Source organism: Perognathus longimembris, chromosome 2 (genome assembly GCF_023159225.1).
Source record: "Perognathus longimembris pacificus isolate PPM17 chromosome 2, ASM2315922v1, whole genome shotgun sequence".
NCBI classification, from domain to species: Eukaryota; Metazoa; Chordata; class Mammalia; order Rodentia; family Heteromyidae; genus Perognathus; species Perognathus longimembris.
In genome coordinates, this window is record NC_063162.1 from 150,775,692 (window position 1) to 150,796,893 (window position 21,202).

General features: G+C 47.9%; 1 protein-coding gene across 1 annotated transcript; it reads left to right on the forward strand.

The window, feature by feature from the left end:
• The first annotated feature begins 223 nt into the window (after window positions 1-223).
• Window positions 224-20,821, forward strand: Nub1 (negative regulator of ubiquitin like proteins 1). Its single transcript, XM_048340490.1, has 11 exons — window positions 224-407; window positions 3,424-3,541; window positions 6,540-6,707; window positions 7,639-7,697; window positions 9,089-9,159; window positions 13,332-13,514; window positions 13,615-13,703; window positions 16,901-17,007; window positions 18,960-19,146; window positions 19,609-19,716; window positions 20,340-20,821. The coding sequence occupies exons 2-11, from the start codon at window positions 3,425-3,427 to the stop codon at window positions 20,535-20,537; spliced, it is 1,287 nt and encodes a 428-aa protein (XP_048196447.1). The 5' UTR covers window positions 224-407; window position 3,424; the 3' UTR covers window positions 20,538-20,821.
• The last annotated feature ends 381 nt before the right edge of the window (window positions 20,822-21,202 follow it).

Here is a 21,202-nt window from a genome sequence, read left to right on the forward strand (position 1 = left end):
ACGCCCCCACCCAGGTTTCCCGCCCTACGCCTTAGCTCCGCCCAGGAACTCCCGCCAACCCACGGAGCTCCCCTCATTGGCCCATCCCAGGAAGCCCCGCCCACGTCCATCAGCTTACTCCCGCCCAATCCCCTTCTTCCGGCCGGCGTGGGGGCGGGGCGGGGAGCGGTGGGGGGGCGGGGCCAGCCTCACCCGGAACGAAAACAAACGGCGGCGGCAGCATCCGGGCGTTCGGCGGGGCGTAGCGGGCGCGGCTGTTGCGCAGGTGAGGCGGCGGTGGCGAGCGGCGTCCGCGACCTCGGTCCGCACCGCGTCACTTCCCGACGACCCCGGTCGTCCCCGCAGCGTCGCCTCCTGACGACCCGGTCCCGGGTGCGACCCGACACGTCCTCCGTCCGGGCGGCGAGGTGCGAGGCGGGGCTCGGGGCGGCGGCCGGGCCGGGCCGGGCCGGGCCGGGGGGCGGGGGGCGGGCGGCGGGCGGGGCGGCCTGAGCGCGGCGCCCGGACGGGAGGCCCGGCGCGTGCCGGTGCGGGGCCCGGCGGGGGTACGAGGGGCCCCGAGGACCCGATCCGCGCCGCTCGCCGTCTTCTTCCCTGAGCTTTCAGTACCACAACCTTCCTTCCTTGTTTCTGTCAGTCGTGGGTCTTGAACCCTGGGCCTGGGCGCTGCCCCGGGAGCCACCGCGCCACTTCCGGTTAGGTTTTCTGGTGGGTGAATGGGAGATCACAGCCTCCAGGCCTTCCCTGCCCGGGCTGGCTTCGAACCGCGATCCCCAGATCTCAGCCTCCTGAGTAGCTGGGAATGACAGGCGGGAGCCCCTGCCCCCCCACCCCTCCCCTCCCCTCCCCTCCCCGTCGTCGCCCGGCTCTTTTTATCTATTTATTTTATTTTTTAGAAAGGCTCTCCGGCTTTCAGTTTGGGACGGTCATATCAATACCGTCTCGTCAACGATAGGAAGCCGTTTTCATTAAACTCCCTTCCTTCCTAACCAGATTCAGTATGTGGCCCGTGGTCCTTCGGGTCCTGTGAGTTTCAAGACAGGGGTTTAATTTCCGTGCAATCGCAGGCGGTGTAGGCCTTGCCGTCGTGGATTGTGCTGTGAGACACCACGGGGTATGGTGGCCTTGGTCCCTTTGGCAGGTAGTGGTTTGGTTAGGGTCCCTGGGGGCTGTTTGCAGCCTTGCAAAGATAGCGGGGTCTCCAGTGAGCAGTCCATCCTTTCCTTTCGCCTCCCTGTGTGATTGCTGTGATACTTCACTCAAACGTTTTTCCCCTTTCTCTTTTTCTTTTTCTTTTTTTCTTTTTTTGGCGAGGGTACTGAAGCTTGAGCGCAGGGCCCTTAGCTTCTTCTATGCTTTAGGCCGACACTGTACCGCTTGAGCTAGACCTCTGCTTCCAGCTTTTTGCTTGCCATTTGGAGATAACAATTCATGGATTTGAGTGGCACTGTGGCTCAAGCAGTAGAGCGCTAGCCTTGAGCTGAAGAGCTCGGGGACAGCGCCCAGGCCCAGAGTTCAAGCCCCACAATCGACGAAAGTTTAAAAAAAAAAAAAAAGAATGACGTTCCCAAGAATTCATAGATTTTTCTGTCTGAGCTGACTTTGAACCTCAGTCCTGAGATCTCCGACTCCTGAGTAGCTAAGATTATAGGGATGTGCACCAGGGCCTGGCGGGAAAAGCTGGTGCTCGTAGTATTAGCTGTGTCTTGCTGTGAGAAGTTGCTTAAGCTTGGGAAGCTAGGGTTCTTTGATGCCTCGCCAGAGGCCCAGTGTCCTCCCTGAGTGTCTCCTACCCTCCCTTCCTACTCCCCATCCTGATTACCCTTCTTTCTCATCCCAAGCTGACATAAAACAGATTTTAACTTTTAAAAATACACATTTATGGAGCACATTTAAGCCACCGATTTGATTTTAAAATTAAGTGAATTGGATTTGGGAGGATGTAGAGTACTGGCCCTCAATAGGAGGAAAAAAAATCCTGGTGTGGTGGACCATGCCTGTAATCCTAGCTACTCAAGAGGCTGAAATCTGAAGATTGGGGTTGTGGGTTGTTTGTTTGTTTGTTTGCTAGTCCTGGGGCTTGAACTCAGGGCCTGGGCACTGCCTTCGAGCTTCCTTTGCTCAAGGCTAGCACTCTACCACTTGAGCCTCTTCTGACTTTTTCTGTTTATGTGGTACTGAGAAATTGAACTCAGGGCTTCATGCAGGCTAGGCAAGCACTCTACCGCTAAGCCACATTCCCAGCCAGTATTGAGGTTTGAAACCAGCCTGGCCAGGAAAGGTCCATGAGGCTTTTATCTCCATTAAACCACCAAAAAAGCAGAAGTGGAACTGTGGCTCAAGTGGTAGAGCACTGGCCTCGAGCAAGAAAGGGACAGTGCCCAGGCAAGCCCCAGGACAACCACGCACACAGAGAAAAGTGGGGCTGGAATGGTGTGACTCTCAGACCCATAGTCCCAGATACTGCTGGAGGCTGAGCTCTGATCCGTAACCCATCAGCAAAAGCCAGAAGTGGAGGCTCAAGGGGTAGAACATCTGCCATGAGCTCAAGGCCCTGACATCAAGCCCCAGTACTTACAAAAAAAAGAAAAAGAAAAAAGAAAAGTAAATGGGGTGCTTGTGGCTCACGCCTGTCATCCTAGCTACTCAGGAGGCTGAGATCTGAGGATCTCAGTTTGAAGCCAGCCCTGGTAGGAAACAACTCCATAAGACTTTATTTTTTTGCCAGTCCTGGGGCTTGAACTCAGGGCCTGGCTTCAGAGTCCCTGGCTTCTTTTTGCTCAAGGCTAGCACTCTACCACTTGAGCCACAGTGCTACTTCTAGCTTTTTCTGTGTATATGGTGCTGAGGAACCAAATGCAGGGCTTCAAGCACACAAGGCAAGCACTCTACCACCAAGCCACATTCCCAGGCCTCTCTAAGACTTTTATCTCCAATAAACTACTCAAAAACACCCAAGTGGAGCTGTGGTTCAAGTAGTAGAGAGCTTGCCTGGAACAAAAAGATCAGGGACAATGCCAGGCTCAGAATTCAAGCCCCAAGACCAGCAAAAATAAGTGAATGAATGAATGAATGAATGCAGAGCTAGGGTACTGCTCTGTGGTAGGGCACTTGCTTAGCGTGTGTAAGGCCCTAGGTTCCATCCCCAGCACCAAACTAAGAAAAGAAGGCGGCGGGTAGGATAGTATATAGTATGAAGTATACGCAACAATGTATATCACGTATAATGAAATACATAATAAATATTTCTGTGTGAATATTTTTCTATTGTTAAAACCCTGTCTTAAACTCTCTGTGTATGTGTATGTATGTGTGTGTAAAGAAGTTTTGTTGATTCTACAAAAGACCTCAATGTGTTAGGTAAGTGATACAGCATTTTAAAATGGGATGTGGATTTCATTGACACACAGTTTTACTTTAAAGGATGGCACAGAAGAAATATCTTCAAGCAAAATTGACCCAGTTTTTAAGGGAAGATAGGATTCAACTTTGGAAACCTCCATATACAGATGAGAATAAAGAAGTTGGCTTGGCATTAAAGGTATTGTCCTTTAAAGACATAAAATATTTGCTATGTTATAAATCTTGATAAATAAGATTCTGAAGTCACCAGAAATTTTCAGGCATGACCATGTATGTAAACTTGGGGTAGCACCAAAAAACATTGGTATTGAGATATGGCAAACTTAGTTTTTACTCACGACATGTATTTACTTTTTTCTTTCTGGCAGTTCTGGAGATTGAACTCAGGGCCTCATGTGAGGCCCGGAATTGTACCCCCAACCCTTTGACAGCTTCATTCCTAGGAGCATGTATCTAATTTCTTGGGACTTGTATCAGAGTTTTCCTTCACCATCATAAAGAGAAAAGGGTTATTTGGGCTCATGGTTCCTAAAGTTGTAGCGACGATTGAGTGGTCCCATGACTTTGGGTCTCCCGACAAGTGTAGCCAAGAAGAGCAGGCTGCTCACTTCCTGAGCCAGAAAACAAGGTTGAGGTGGTGGCCAGTGGAGCCCCGCCGTGTCCTTCAGGGCAGGTCCCAGCACCCTAACCGTGCTCTCATCAGGCCTCCAGTCGAGCCCTCGGGGGCCATGCCTTTGTCATCCCACATTTGAGGCTCCCTGCTTCTGTTGAAACCGTCCCATAAAACGATCCGGAACCGTGAATCGTTGCATTTCAGGATGGGGCGCCGTGCTGGTGGCTGCCCCGCCCTTGCTGTCCCCCTGGGGACCTGTGCTCTTCTTCCAGACCCTCTGCACTGCGTCCATCAGCACCCGCTCTCCAGACCACAGCCGGCTAACTGCGCTTCCGTTTCCTACCTATTGACAGAGGCAGGTTTCCTGCAACATTTCAAGAGACAGAATCTCCTGCTCTGTGTGTGTGCGCGCACGCGCATGCGCGCAGGCCCTGGAGCTAGTGCTCTACTACTTGAGCTACAGCTGCACTTCTGATTTTTTTTTTTTTTTTGGTGGTTAATTGGAAATAAGAGTCTCAAGGACTTTCATGCCCTGGCTGGCTTTGAACTAAAATTCTCAGGTCTCAGCTTCCTGAGTAACTAGGATTACAGTTGTGACTACTGGCGCACCATGCCTTTCTAAGCAAATGAATTTTACATGTTCTTGACCCACACCCTCTATTAGAACATCCCGGTACATTCTTTGCTTTCTCGGTCTGGATTTCCTGAGCGGGAGGTAATGTGTATCAGGGACAGGAAATTGTAAGTAGAGCACTGAGTTGTCTTGAAGGTGACAAATGAGGAGACTGAGGCATGGGGAACTTGAGGACTAGACCCCACGGACCCGGCCGGAGGACAATCGGTGGGACCTCCCCTCCAACCTGCAGGCTAATGCTGGTTCTGTGTCATTACTGTTGAGCTGAATTGAATTATAGCCACAGCAGTTAGAGTCAGGATTGATTGGTGTCTGGAGGAAACCAGAAACAACTAAAAGCACCCTGCTGGGTATTTGGCTTTTTAGAAAATTACAGGAAGCTTTTTTTTTTTTTAATTTAAGAGACTTAGCTGTTGTCTGGTGATAAAAAGCAACATATAATTGTATGTGTGGATTGAGTGTCTGTAGCCATAGTGTTCGGGGTTAAAAGGCTTCCAGGAAATACTTGCATAGACTCTACCAATTGAATATCATAAACGGAAAATATGCCAAAGTGCTCCAAAATCCAAAAAGCCTGAGATCTTTTTGCTTAAGGCAGCACTTTACCACTTTAGGCCACAGCACTGTTTCCAATTTTCTGGTGGTTAGAGATAAGAATCTCATGCACTTCCTGGCCCCGGGCGGCTTTGAACTGCAATCCTCAAATCTCTGCTTCCTGAATAGCCAGGATTACAGGCGTGAGCCAATCTCCAGTGCTGTTGAAATTATTCACTATTTTATTCCTGGGGCTTGGGATTCAGGGTCTGAGCACCGTCCCTGGCTTCTTTATGCTCAAGGCTAGCGCTCTACCCCCTGAACCACAGCTCCACTTCTGGCTTTTTCTGTTTATGTGGTGCTGAGGAATCGAACCCAGGGCTTCATGCATGCTCGGTAAGCACTCTACCACTAAGCCACGTTCCCAGCCCTCACTATTTCTTAAAATAACCTCTTTGGGGCCTTGAACTCAGGGCCTAGGTACTGTCCCTTAGCCTTTTTTGTTTAAAGCTGATGCTCTACAACTTAAGCCACAGCTCTGCTTTTTACTTTTTGGTGGTTAGTTGGAGATAAGAGTCTCATGGACTTCCAGCAGAACTTTGAACTGCAATCCTCAGATCTCTATCTCCTCAGCAGCTAGGATTATTGGCATGAGCCACCAGTGCCTGACTTAAAATAATCTCTTCTACGTTTTTCACTGGTTGCTCATGTCTGTAATCCTTGCTATTCAGGAAGCTGAGACCTAAAGATCACAGTTTGGAGCCAGCCTGGGCAGACAAATCTGAAAACTTGTATCTCTAGCCAGAAAAAATCTGGAAATGGAGATATGGCTCAAGTGGTAGAGCACCAGCAGTAAGTGGAAAAAGCCCAAGTAGTGGCATTAAGGTCAAGCTCCAGTACCAACACAAAAATGAATAATTTTTTACTATTTTGTGATCACAAAAATCATAGACTGCTGGGAATGTGGCCTAGTGGTAGAGTGCTTGCCTTGCATGCATGAAGCCCTGGGTTCGATTCCTCAGCACCACATTTATAGAAAAAGCCAGAAGTGGCGCTGTGGCTCAAGTGGCAGAGTGCTAGCCTTGAGCAAAAAGAAGCCAGGGACACTGCTCAGGCCCTGAGTCCAAGGCCCAGGAGGCCAAAAAAAAGGAAAAATCATAGACTACTCTTCTTGTCCCCAGGATAGTACCAGTGTTCACCTTTTCTGCTGAGCCTGTTCTAGTGTCTGGCTCCAGATAATTTCTCTCTTCCTGGATCATCCCCGAGAGCCGTGGCTGGGTTTCCTTATGCCGTACATACACTCTCCCCTAGAGCCCTTCGTGACCTTTCCTGGCTTGCCTGTGCTCGTTTCGCGTTGGCACTACACTGAGCTCCGCTTGCTGCTGTTCTTCATAGGATCTTGCCAAGAAGTACTCTGACAAGCTAGACTGCTGTGAAAATGAAGTTGAGAAGATAATAGAAGAAATACGTTGCAAAGCAATCGAGCGTGGAACAGGAAATGAAAACTATAAAACAACAGGTGTTGCAACAATTGAGGTGTTTTTACCTGCAAGACTACGAAAAGTGAGTAACCCCCCCCCCCCAAATTGACATTGGAACCAATACGTAGCGATGTGATCACATGAATTGTTTTTGTTCAACTACAGTCCTAAGTCAAAATTTCTTCAGGTAACTTTCTCTTGACTGTTGAGGTTCAGGAGTCTTAAAGCAGCCCAGTCCCAAAGTTTGTTGCTTTTTGCTGCTGAGAGCTTTTGCATTTAGTGGTTAAAGTTACTGGCCATCGGGCTTATTAGAGAACATTCTCAAACTAATGTGCCCTTTCCTGCTCTGCCGAGTGCCCAGGCAGGGCCCAGGTAAGCTGGGTCTGGCCACATCCTCAGTAGCTAGTATGTCCAGGTCACTCGGGTGCCTTGGGTCTGGCCCTTGTGAGCATGCCCAGAAGTGGTCATGTGACTGCTCAGAGCCGTGCTACGCATACAGGCCAACCTGGAGAAACTAGCCAAACTCCAGCAGTATATGAGTGGATAAATAAGCGGTATACTCCTGTAATAGGAAACTAGTTAGCAATGACTAATGAAATACTAGTACACGTACAACATGGGTGAACCTCAAATCATGTGGAAAGGCCACATTGTACAATCTAATACAAAATGTTCAGAGCAAGCAAATCTGCAGAGAGAAAATAAAGTAATGGTTGCTGGGCCTGGAGAAAAAAGGGAAGAAATGGTAGGGCAGGGCAGGGCCTGGTATTTAAAGGAGGATGAATGAAAATGTGAAGTTTGGTTATAAGGTTGTCTAGCCCTGTGACTCTGCTTAGCAGCCTAGTGCAGCTCCCGGGGGACCTTCAGGCCTCTAGCTCCGCCCGCCTGGCTTCTCCAGGCCGGCAGCATTTTAGCCCTGGACAAGGTTTATATCCTCAGATATCAGTTTTTTCTGATTTCGTAGGGTGAGAGCTCCAAGTAACATTTTTTTTTTATTTCTTGTTTTTAAATAGGATAGAAAAAGCTTGTTAGAGACCCGATTGCACGTCACTGGCAGAGACCTGAGGTCTAAGTAAGTATCTGCAGCCGTCCAGGGGCTGTGCTCCGCCGTACACTGGTTCATTTGACCCGTCTGGCCTTCCTGCGAGCTAGGTAGGCTGGGTCCTGTCCTCACTTCATAGCGGAGAAGGCTGAGACTGCGCGGGAGGGCTTACGGGACTCCCAGCAGCCTGTGAGAGGCCCGGGAGCACTCGACAGCTGCTCGCGCTTCTCTGTGTGCGGGGCAACTTCAGGTGGCACTGGGAACTGCAGACTGCCCTCATCACCAGTGCTCGGCCCGCGTAGAAAGGAGTCGATGAGGAGCAGACTTGCAAGACACTCTGGTTCAGCAGATTGTGAGGGCTGCGTGTTGTTTAGGACTGGGACTGGGACTTGAGCTCGGGGCCTTGCATTTTATGTGATTCTTTTCCCACAGCTGGTGCTCCACCACTTGAGCCATACCTCCAGTGCCAACTTTTTGGTGGTTAATTGGATATGTGTACCCTAGATTCGTCTGTCTAGGCTGGCTTCCAAACTTAGATCCTCCACTCTCTGCCTCCTGAGTAGATAGTATTCTAGGCATGAGCCACCAGTGCCTGTCAGAGCACAAGTTTTTATGTCCATTCTCAGTGCGTGGATAACTTGATGTGCTTTCACAAAGTGTATTAGGTGATTTCAGGCTGTGTGCTCATCGGTAAAGACATCACAGCCTAACTTGGACAGCTGGTGAGTTGTTTCACCTGGTGTTTTGAGCACCTGCCAGGCTAGCCTATCACTTCCTCCAGGTGACTTCTCTTTGTCACCTTTGGCCACTTTAGGCTGTCTAGGGGTGGATTGAAGAAGCAGCCTTTAGACTGGAGTAGACAGTGGTAGGGAAGACCTTTGATCCCAGCTTCGCTGTAAAGACCCTGGAAGATCCTGGAAGGAAGAGGATTTGCTTCTGACAAACAGAATTCAGCAGGCAGTTTAACCCTCCTAATTACATGGATAGACAACATAGTAGTTCCCAGCTCGAGGAAACAAGTAGGGGGGTGGAGTTTTAAGAAAGGACTTGCCTCTTCCTGTTTCTTGTAGCCCCAAGTGAGCCTGCTTGGTTTGATGAAAAGATAAAAAAATGATCGTTGTGATTAAAAAAAAAAAATTGCTGTTGTTGGTCATGAACTCAGGCCCTGGGCACTCTGCTCAAGGCTAGCGCTCTTCCACTTGAACCACAGCTCCACTTCTAGTTTTTTGAGTAGATAAAGAGTCTCGGGGACTTTTCTGCCCTGGCTGGCTTGGAACCGCAGTCTTCAGGTCTCGGCCTCCTAAGTAGCTAAGATTACAGTCATGTAATGTAACATGCCACTAGCACCCAGCAACTAGAATCTTTTTAATAGATAATAAACACTTGGTTTTTCTACAGTTTTCATTGTATTTGTTTTTCAGAATAGCTGAAACCTTTGGATTTCAAGAAAACTACATCAAGATTGTCATAAATAAGAAACAGCTCCAGTTAGGTATGTTACGGCAAAGAATGCACATCAATCTAATACAGAACTGATGACTTTCCATTTTGCTTGCTAATGGCCCAGATGACAGCCACTGCAGCGGGTATGCCAAGGCCCCACTGTTGAGCACACGGCTCCTGTACTGGGGCTTCAGCGGAGGGGAACTGCAGGGCCTGCCAAGCCAAACATCGCTATCAACAACCCCAAGGGACCCAGCTGGCATCCCGGCAGCTTGGTGGCTCCTGCTTTTGTGAAATACAATAGGATTGTTTTGGCTTTGTTTTTGTTTTTGTTTAGTACTGGGTTTGAACTCAAGGCCCTGTCCTGGCTAGATAGCCCTTTTTGCTTTAAATTTTCAAATTAGGTCTCCCTTTTGCCCAGGTTAGCCTAGACTGTCACCTCCACCAAGCTGGGATCACAGGTATGTACCACCATTCCAGGTTTTTGTTTTTGTTTTCCCAGTCTTGGGGCTTGGACTCAAGGCCTGAGCACTGTGTCCCTGAGCTTTCTTTTGCTCAAGGCTAGCACTCTACCATGTGAGCCACAGCGCCACTTCCAGCTTTTTCTGTTTATGTGGTGCTGGGAAATTGAACCCAAGGCTCCATGCATGCTAGGCAAGCGCTCTACCGCTAAGCCACATTCCCAGCCCCCATGCCAGTTTTTATTGGTTAAGAATGGATGTCTTATGCTGGGCACTGGTGGTTCACACTTGTAATCTTAGCTACTCAGAAGGCTGAGATCTGAGGACTGCAGTTAGAAGCCAGCCTGGACAGGAAAGGCCATGAGACTCTTTTATCTCCAACAAACTACTTAGAAAAAGCTGGAGGTGGCCCTGGGGCTCAAATGGTAGAGGGCTGTCCTTGAGTACTCAGCGACAGTGCCTAGGCCCTGAGTTCAAGCCCCAGGATTGGCACCAAAAACAAAAAAGGTATCTTATACCTTTTTGCCCAGGTTGGTTTCAATGTATGTTCTTTCCAATCTAAGCTTCTCAGAAATCAAAATAGTTTTTGAGTGTGCCCAAACCAGGATGACATTAAGTTCTGTGAGGGCTTTAGTGGGGTGCTGAAGCTGTAGAATTCCATACTGGATTAATCTGATCAAGAAGTGCAAGTGGGGGCTGGGGATATAGCCTAGTGGCAAGAGTGCCTGCCTCGGATACACTAGGCCCTAGGTTCGATTCCCCAGCACCACATATACAGAAAACGGCCAGAAGCGGCGCTGTGGCTCAAGTGGCAGAGTGCTAGCCTTGAGTGGGAAGAAGCCAGGGACAGTGCTCAGGCCCTGAGTCCAAGGCCCAGGACTGGCCAAAAAGAAGTGCAAGTGGGAACTGATGGCTTGTGCCTGAAGCTGAGGTCTGAGGGTCGTGAAGCCAGCCAGGGCAAACACATCTGCGGGGCTCAGCGATCCCTCCGCCATCCCGGGACTTACATCCTAGAGGTGCCCACGATAGGCGACATCTGTGAAGTAGCAGCACTGCACTTATTATCCGTATGTATAGTTTAGGGCTTTATAAGCCCTTCCCACTCCCCCGCTTGGATGATGAAGATCATGAATGATGCAGCTGTGCGCTGCCGATGGCGAGGAAGGTGCTGTCGATGAGATGAATGCACTGCACAGCCAAGCAGAGCTCTGCAGCGCTCTGAAGGCTCCACTTCCTCAGGGGCTTCATCGGCTGCTGCAGTATCCCCCCCCCTCGGCCATAACTTCTATTTTTGCTAAAGGCATAGGTCTAACTGAACTCGTCGTCCGAATGATGAACATAGTTGCAGGGAGTTAATGGTGCCGCTTTTTATAAACTGACAGGCCACTCTTGGTTGTGTGTACGAAGTGCAACGAGCAGCGTATCTGGGGGTCCCGTTCTTCAGCCACTGGCTGACCTTTGGCCATTCTGAGCATGGTTGCAAGGTGATCAAGTGCGGGGCCAGCCTCCTCCTCTTCCCAACTCACAGTTCATCGTGTTCTTCATGGTCTTTTTCACTTGCTGACTTTGTCTCATCCATGTTAACTTGTTCAGGCTTACAGCCCCCTTCCTGGATGATGTTCACGTACTCCATGGCTATGGCTTTATCCACAAAGGCAGTTACTCCGTGCAGAGAAACTCCCAAGACCAAAGTGTCTTTTTTTTAATTAATTTTTTTAATTAATTTAATTTATTTATTAATTGAACACAATTTTTTTTGACAAGGTGTTGTGCAAAAAGGGTACCGTTACATGTAGGGCAGTGTGTACATTTCTTGTGATATCTTACGGTCCTGTTTTTCTATCTCTTCTCTAGGTCAGGTAGACATATATACAATATACAATGTATCAAGAACATATACAGTAGCCACGTGGCCACGCCCAAGAAAGTTCGCCTAGGCTTTAAATGTAATGTCGATATCCAAAGTGTCTTTGAAATGTGTCCAAGCAGCCCTTGCTGGCACTGAAAGGGGTTGGCCTGGGGGGAGAAGCACGCGATGGTCCTGCTTCTGCGTAGTCGTCCTCTTCTTCATCCTTGTCACCGTCGTGAACATGCGTGCTTTCCACAGAACTATCATAAAGTTCCTTGGCCACCTTCTGGATGGTGTTGGTGTCCAGCGAGATATTCTTCCTGCAGTCCTTTATCTACAGGGCCTTCTTGCAGTCTAGTTAAAGGTCATCGTTGCGATAGACCTAGTATTCTTCTCGTCCTTCTTCATGTAGTGAACAGTAGATGGGTTGATCCGTAATGGCAGCCTACAGCCATGTAGCTTTTGCCTGCCTTTGGCATGTTGAGAAGCTTTCCTTTTCTTTGATGTTGAGCATCTTCCTCTGGCGCCTGGGTTCACTGCCAGAAGCCTGAGAAGGTGCAGAGCATTTGGGTAGCGTAGGGCTTGAAATAAATTCAGACTTTTACAGAAATTTCACAAAAACACCACACTGCAGATGATCACTACGCATAGCAACAGACATAATTGAATGTTTGAATTAACATTTTTATATTTTTGTATTACGTTTTTAGGCAAAAATAATTAAAATCATAAATATCATGTAAATACCTATATACCCCCCCCAAATCCTACGATACAGCAAAAACTCCATAGTACAGAATTAGATATCTTTTTTTAAAAACCTGCTGTACAGTGAAGCCACAATAAGTGAACTGTGAGATGGCGAGGAACAACTATTATCTCCAGTTAATCAGCAAAAGAGCCGGAAGTGGAGGCACGACTTTGATGGAGCCCCAGCTTTGAGTGGAAAAACTTAGGGACAATGCCCAGGCCCTGAGTGGAAGACCCAGTATTGGCACCAATTAAATGACACCGTGCCTTTTTTCACTTTCATGTGTCTTTGACACAGTTTGAGTTGTGTATGTGTGTATATAAGTGACTTTCAAAAAATATATGTTAATCTTTGCATAGCACTGGCTTTTGATTTTGTGGGTTTGGGGTTTTTTTTTGTTTTTGTTTTTTTGGCCAGTCCTGGGCCTTGGACTCAGGGCCTGAGCACTGTCCCTGGCTTCTTTTTGCTCAAGGCTAGCACTCTGCCACTTGAGCCACAGCGCCACTTCTGGCCGTTTTCTAGATATGTGGTACTGGGGAATTGAACCCAGGGCCTCATGTATACGAGGCAAGCACTCTACCACTACACCATATTCCCAGCCAAGACTTGATTTTGTTACTCTTGTTCTTCATTCTGTCTCATTGGTTTCTGTCCTCACCTTTATTAACGTTCTGTATGCGGAAACAGTCCTAGAAGAGAATTCCTTCTGTGGGAACCATGAGCTTAGAAGGGCAGGAACGCTGGAGAGCCTCTGCTGATCGCAGCTTCCTGTGGCTTCCTCTCTGCTGCTGATGGGGTGGGGGCATTACTTTTCCCACTAGAGGGGAGGAAAGCTTGTGTGTTCATTCTGTTTCCTGTTTCCTCCCATCCCGCCTATCACAGCACTATCACAGCACTCTGCCTGGGGTAGATTCTCAAATACTCGTGGCTTTGATTTGGTCTTAGGATAGAAAAAAGAAAACTGGGAAGGATGAATTTAGTTGGTTTTGGTTTCAAGTGCTGAATTCAAGGCTACTTAACAAAGGTACAAATTTGAGTGTATCCTTTCCGGTTATGGCTGTGGTGTTTGCACGTGGGTTGCGGGCTTTGGAAGTCCGTTCAGCAGTGGGAATGGACTCGTGCTCAGAGAACTTACAAGACAGCCATGTTGATGTTTGCAGGAAAAAGCCTTGAAGAGCAAGGAGTGACTCACAATGTCAAGGCGATGGTGCTTGAACTAAAACAATCTGAAGAGGATGTGAGGAAAAACTTCCAGATAGAGGAAGAGGAGCAAAATGAGGCCGAACTCAAAGAGAAACGCATTCAGAGGACGAAGCGAGGACTGGAGATCCTGGCAGAGAGAGGTACGTGTGGCTTCGGGACATGCCCGCGCTCTCCCGCAGCGGGCCGCGGATCCCACTGTCGTTGCCCTTAAGCCCAAATTAATGGAGTTCTTTGTTGTAGCTGAGATGGTGGACCCAGAAACGATGCCGTACTTGGACATAGCAAACCAGACAGGCCGATCAATCCGAATTCCCCCATCGGAGAGAAAGGTAAGTGCGTGGCCCCGTGGCGCTAGCGAGGAGCAGGTGCCCTGTTTGCCAGCCCTGAGCCGGGCCAGGCTCCACTGCAGTGAAGAGCTCCACTGACCAGGGCTTAGCCTAACTCTACTGGAAACTGCACTTCGCTATTGGAGTTATTTTGTTGCAAGTTAGTAATTTCTATTTTCCTTTATTATTTTATGCTGGTCTTGGGGCTTGGTGTCAGGCCCTCGCACTTTTTAAAAAATTTTCTTTATTTTCTTTTTTAAATTTTACTTTTCTTGTAAAGGTGATGTACAGAGGGGTTCTTTGTTGATTAACCCTGATGATTATTTAACAAATTAATATTTTGTTCCTTTTTTCTGTTTGCACAGAAGCTTGGGAACACATATTCATAGTAAAAATGAAATTTGTTTCTGCATTTATTTTTTTTTTATTTATCTTTTTTTTTTAGTGGCCAGTCCTGGGCCTTGGACTCAGGGCCTGAGCACTGTCCCTGGCTTCTTCTTGCTCAAGGCTAGCACTCTGCCACTTGAGCCACAGCGCCACTTCTGGCTGTTTTCTGTATATGTGGTGCTGGGGAATCGAACCCAGGGCCTCATGTATACAAGGCAAGCACTCTTGCCACTAGGCCATATCCCCAGCCCCTGTTTCTGCATTTATATTAAATTTTATTGACAAGGTGTTGTGCAAAGGGGGTACAGTTACATAAAAAGGCAGTGAATACGTTTCTTGTGATATCTTACACCCTCATTTGTCTTTCCCTTCCCTATATCAGGTAGGTGTGTATACAATAACCAGTGTACCAAAATCATATACAGTAACCACGTAGGATACGGCACAGGAAATTCACCTAGAACTTTAAATAAAGATAACGTCAACAGTAGAATCCTCCTGTGTCCTTCTCTTGGAGTTGTTTTTGCTTATCCTCGTCTTATATGATCCTGTGTACATAGCTGTTGAGCTATTGTGATCCACTGATAGGTTTATTGTAGACCTTTTTATGTTCAGTAGTTGTTTGGCTTTAGATACATAATGTAACGTCGCTGACCCGAACATGTGGAAATACCATTTGAAAAGAAGTTTTTTGTTTTGCAGACCTGGTCTCTACTGTCCTCCCTCCCTCCCTAACAGTCATGTATCAAGGAGATCATGCCCCTTTGTTCTCTGTGTTCTAGGCTTGTCTCGCTCAACATTATTTGTTCAAGTTCTGACCATTTCCCTGCGAATACCAATATTTCACCATTCCTAATCGCTCTGTAGTATTCCATTGTGTGTAGGTAGCACATTTTTTTAATGCATTCATCTGTAGTGGAGGCCCTCACACTTTTGCTGAGCTGCTCAAGGTTGACATTCTGCTACCTGAGCCAGACCTCCACTAAAGTTTAATAATTAAAATTTAAGGGGTTGTTTTTGTCCGTCATGGGACTTAAACTCAAGGCCTGGGCACTGTCCCTGAGCTCTTTTCCTATTGCTCTACCACTTTGAGTCACAGCTCTGCTTCTTGTTTTTGAGGGGTTAATTGGAAAGAAGAGCCTCACAGGGACTTTTCTGCCGTGGCTGGCTTAGAACTGTGATCCTAGGATCTCAGCCTCTGTACAGTACATCTTTTTTTTTTTTTTTTATAGATTTAATATATGTTTTTAATCTTTAAGTATCTGTACAGAAGGATTTCAAGCATAACCATTGCTGAGTGCAGTGCAGTTTGATCACTGTCAGCACTTCCATTGTTAAAATTAAGTTTTAAGAACAAAACTTTATGAGTTGGTGTTGACCCTGGCTATGAGTTGAGGTTGGGTTTAGTTTGTGGTTGTTGGGTTTTTCTTGTCTTGTTTTTTTTTGTGCTGGTCCTGGAGCTTCCACCCAGGGCCAGGGCGCTGTCCCTGAGCTTTTGTGCTCAAGGCACAATGCTCTACCATTGAGCCACAGCCCCACTTGTGGCTTTTTAGTGCTTAATAGAAGATAGGAGTGTGCCAGACTTTCCTGTCCAGGCGGACGATCCTCAGATCTCAGCCTCCTGAGTAGCAAGGATTATTGGCGTGAGCCACCGGCCGTGGCCTGCCTGGGGTTTGGTTGTTTTTGCCAGTCCTGGGCCTTGAACTCAGGGCCTGAGCACTGTCCTTGGCTTCTTTTTGCTCAAGGCTAGCACTCTGCCACTTGAGCCACAGCGCCCCTTCTGGCTTTTTCTATATATGTGGTGCTGAGGAATCGAACCCGGGCTTCACGTATACGAGGCGAGCACTCTTGCCACTAGGCCATATTCCCAGCCCTTGTTATTTTTTTTAGTGTTAATGATTCTTTACCCACTGTTATATTAAGTGATGATACCTAGATTTTTTTGGAAAATGTTTATGAGAGTGAATTATGTAAAAATTAAAATTTAAAAAATTAAACTTCAAAAAGTTCTGGATCGGGGCTGGGGATATGGCCTAGTGGCAAGAGAGCTTGCCTCGTATACATGAGGCCCTGGGTTCGATTCCCCAGCACTGCATATACAGAAAACGGCCAGAAGTGGCGCTGTGGCTCAAGTGGCAGAGTGCTGGCCTTGAGCAAAAGGAAGCCAGGGACAGTGCTCAGGCCCAGAACTGGCCAAAAAAAAAAAAAGTTCTGGATCACGCTTGTTATAGTAACATTTCCTATTAGTATAGCAAAATGTCTGGGACAATTAGATTACAAAGCTGTGCCTGTGGCTCACGCCTGTAATCCTAGCTACTCAGGAGGCTGAGACCTGAGAATTGCTGTTGGAAGCCAGCTTGAGCAGGGAAGTTTGTGAGACTCCTATCTCCAACTAACCAGCAAAAAAGCCAGAGTTGGAGGTATGGCTCAAGTAGCACAGGACCAGCCTTTAGTGAAAAGGCTAAAGCAGTGCCCAGACCCTGAATTCAAGTCCCAGGACTGGCACGCACACACACACAAACTGGAGTGTTTATCTGGCAAAAATGAAACACACACACACACGTTTTATTGTGTTGAATCTTACAGAGCAGATACTTAAAAATGAGCAGATAAAAAGCCTGCCTGGTCAGCAGTAGCCTCATAGAACTGAGAACTGTGCTCTAGTGTCTGTATTTTTCTTAATTTTGCCTTTTAGATTGAGTCGTGATCTTTTTCACTGTATTTGCTGTTCTTTGGAATTCATATGCTTTTGGTATATCGTGAAGTTTCCTATGTTAGAAGTGGTGTTTTTAAGGACGCGTGTTCTTTTCTAGGCGCTGATGCTAGCCATGGGCTATCATGAGAAGGGCAGAGCGTTCCTGAAAAGAAAAGAGTACGGGATCGCCTTGCCGTGCCTTTTGGATGCTGACAGATATTTCTGGTAGGCACTGTCGCGGTGGACCCAGTTTTAAGGGAAAAGTGCTGATTACACACAGCCCCACCCCCCCCTTCCCATGACTTCAAGCGCTTTGTTTCTTGATTTTGTTTTTCTACCTTCTCTCTACTACTTGAGCCACTTGGCTTTTTGCTGGTTTGGTTTTTGTTTCGTTTTGTTTTTCCTGGGATCCTCAGATCTCAGCCTGCTGAGTACTTAGTATTACAGGCAGGAGCCAACAGTGTAGTTAGCCATGCTATTTATATTTTGTGCCAGTACTGGTGCTTGAACTCAGGGTCTAGGTGGTGTCCCTTAGCTTTTCACTCAAGGCTAGTGCTCTACCACTTGAGCCACAGCTCCACTTCTGTGTGCTTGGGGGATTACGGTTGTTTGTTTTGTTTCTTTTTGGTGTTTAATTAGAGATGAGAGTCTCTTGGGTTTGTCCATGTGAATCATGATTCTTCATTCTCAACCTCAGTAGCTAGCATGAGCCACCAGCGCCCAGCTTAGACCATCCCTTTTAAAAGCCTTGATTTTCCCAGTTGACATGATCACATTCAAGTATAGGCTTCACAATTTCAAAATTATAATATGCACTCAATGGTTTCCTGAAAGAGAATACAAGATACCTCAGTAATAGGAGAACTTTGCTGTATTTTTGTTTTCACCACTACCTATACAATTATAGGTCACACTTGAAATGAGCACACATTGGTGTTATTTTTGTGAAACGAGGCCATTTCTCGCCTTGCTGTTGATATTAATCATGAAAGAGCCTGTTGAGACTTGTAAGAAATGAGTGAGCGTGGTTAATTGCCGTTGCAGTCCCGTGGATTTCAGAGCCGTCTCGTCATGGAAAGGTGACTGCCTCAGGAACTCTCCCCACGTCAGAGCTTAGTCCTCTGCTTACAGAGCTCAAGATCTGTCAAGCAGCAGAGTTGGAACAGTGCTCTTAACCTGGTCCTGTACCTGTGTGTGTGTGCTCCTGTGTTTGTACAGTGTGATGTGTATCAAAGGCTAGGAAGAGACAATAAATGCAAAAATACTTCTCTAATACATTTCCCTTGCTCTCCTCCATGGACTCTGAGCCCACCCTGGAGGGTAAAAGACAGCAACTCTGGATTTATGTCTGCTGAGCACATAGCGATGGGCAGGATGGAAGCTTGAGGGTGTGCACTCTTATTTTATTTTACTTATTTATTTATTTTTGCCAGTTCTGGTGCTTGTACTCAGGACCTGAGCACTGTCCCTGGCTTCTTTTTGCTCAAGGCTAGCACTCTGCCACTTGAGCCACAGCGCCACTTCTGGCCTTTTCTGTATCTGTGGTGCTGGGGAATCGAACCCAGGGCTTCCATGTATACAAGGCAAGCACTCTACCACTAGGCCATGTTCCCAGCCCCGCATCATGAGTTTTAATGTAGCCCAGGCTGGCCTGGGAGTATCTCCATCACCTCATCTGGCCTGAACTCACAGTCCTCCTGCCTCTACTTCCTAAATGTCAGAATTACAGGCATGCGCCAACCACACCTGGCCAAGCCAGGAACTTTGCTGTCTCTGTCTGGTCTGTGTTCTTCCTGGACCAAACTGCCTTCTATTTATTACTGTCGTGCCTTTCTCTATACTGGGTCCTGCCAGCCCCAGAGTGGCCTTTAGTCTGCCCGTAGGCCCTCAGGAGTCAGTGAGGCTTTGAGTGTGGCATTTTCTAGATGGTTTCCCCCACGAGGATTGTGCTTGAGCCTCCATCAGGGAGGCGTGCTTAGTGAGAAGAGGGGGCGTTGTTTTTAAAGCAGAGGTCACTGGAGCGTCAGGCTGCTATTCCTGTGCCCTTTTCTCCTTTCCATTGGAGGGATTCAGAGTGTGGTTGACTGGCATGGGCTCGCACCGAGTGGGAAGAGCTGCCGGGGGCCCGCGAGCTTCCCGCGGGGCTGGCGGTCAGTGACGCCTGCTTCTCCTTGCAGTGAGTGCTGCAGGGAGCTGCTGGACACGGTGGATAACTACGCCGTGCTCCAGCTCGACATAGTCTGGTGCTACTTCCGCCTGGAGCAACTGGAGTGCCTGGACGATGCCGAGAAAAAGTTAAACTTGGCCCAGAACTGCTTTAAAAATTGTTACGGAGAAAATCATCAGAGGCTGGTCCACATCAAAGTATGTCACTGTCCTTCGCGTCGCGTCACCATCTCTGGGTTTGTGTGTCTCCCTGTTACTCTAGCCTGCTGCCGGGGGTGAGTTGCTCTGGATGTGGCCGTGCAGTGTGTTCTTCGTCAAACTTGGATGTAGCGAGTGTTAAATGTTTTGTGAGTCTGGCCGTTTCTTGGTGTGTATTGAGCTTGAAGGAACACAGCTTGCTAGTAGTCATAGACCCCGACAGTCCCCTGCCCCAGATACGGTCAGTGACCTCCCTCTGTTCTGTGGAGTCCTGGATGGCTGGAGACAGGTGTCCCGGCCTCAGTTTCTGCCTGTGTGGAGGGTCTTCCCTGCCTCCATCAGCGGAGGTGATTCTGTGGACACTTAAGCCCCCAAGAGACAAAGGGAACTGCAGCTGTGAACACTCGACACCTGCAACTGCAAACAAGAAGGCTTTATTCTCTAACTCTATCCCATGACTAGGGAAACTGCGGGAAGGAGAAGGTGTTGTTTTTAAGACTCTACCTGCTTCAGGGGATCCGAAACTATCACAGTGGGAATGGAGAAGAGGCCCGGGAGTATCTCAGCAAGGTAAGCAGACTCCGGGTAGCCATTTTCGCCAGCTTTGCCTAATGTGCTTTATCAGCCCAGCAGTTGGTGACGTGTAAAATGTGCACCTCTCTCCTGTGGTGTTTCCTGTCAGCATATTTGTCTTTGTTAGCCCACAGGCCAAAAGCCCTAACAAGGGCACCTCACAAACAGTGACTTCAGCAGGCCAGGCCAAAGGAGCAGCTGTACCCTGGCCTTGTGGGTGGCTCCTGTCACTGCCTCTGCCCCCTGCAGGGGGAGCCAGAGAGTCAGCAGGCCTCTACATGAAGAGAGGACCTGCAAGTGAATGCAGGATATTAACCTTGACCCAGACTTGACCACCTCTCTGAGCCGAGCACTCCAGCAACCCCCAACTCAGGGGCTCCTGTTAACAAACACAAAGGGGATCCACAATACCTCACCCATTCACCGTGCTCTACTGCAGATGAGATCCGCAGACAGAGTTGTCTGTTTCCATCCCTACCGATCGATGATCGATTGTTTAAATTCCATTTAAAATCCAACACAGTATTCCTGCAGAGTACCGTCTAGTTTCCGGCTTTTTAGCTTTGTGTTAAGCTTTGGGGTTGCTATAGTTCCATGACTTGTGTTTTTCCTGTTTGTAGGCAAGTCAGCTCTTTAAAGAGCTGTATATCGATCCGTCGAAAGTTCACAACTTGCTGCAGTTGGGTTTCACCGCCCAGGAAGCCCGGCTAGGCCTGCGGGCCTGTGATGGGAACGTGGACCACGCGGCCATTCACATCTCCAACCGCAGAGAGGTAGCCGGCCACTGCTTCCGCAGACCATGCCTGGAGGGGCTGTGAAATGGGAGGCGGAGCAGGATGGTTCTGGAAATGCCTGAGCTCCCTGGGGTAGGAAAGAACAAAGCAACACAGCCTGTGAGAGGTGCTAGTAACAAAGGAGTGTGTTTTGGCTCCAGATCCAGAAGGAAAGGAGTAACTTGTCTTTTCAGTTAATTGATTTCCAGACTGTGTGTGTAGCCCCCTAGCATAGTGGAGGTTACACAAGTCTTTCTCTTTGAGTCCCTTTCTGCTTCTCAACTCCAATATGTTCCTGAAAAACCTTTTTTAAAGGAGCAATTATGATCATTTAGGCTTGCACTCCTACCTAGAAACACGGGTCAATCCATAAGAACCAGTAGCCTTAAATTATCAATCCATAAGAACCGGTAGCCTTAAATTATTAAAGCACAGCTTTAAAAGAAACATCAATTATTTTAAATAAGGAAGTACATTAAATAATCTTTAAGCCAGACTTGATGATGCATGCCTGTAATCCCAGCTAACAGGAGGTGGGGATAGGACTATTGCAGATTCAAGACCAGTCATGCTGTTAGTGAGATCCTATTTCAAAAATAAAGTACAAGCTGGATGCCAGTAGCTCACATGTATAATTCCTGCCGGAACTGGCTTTGAACCGCCCTCCTGGGCGCTCGGCCGGAGCAGCCAGGGTGGCAGGCGCGAGCCGC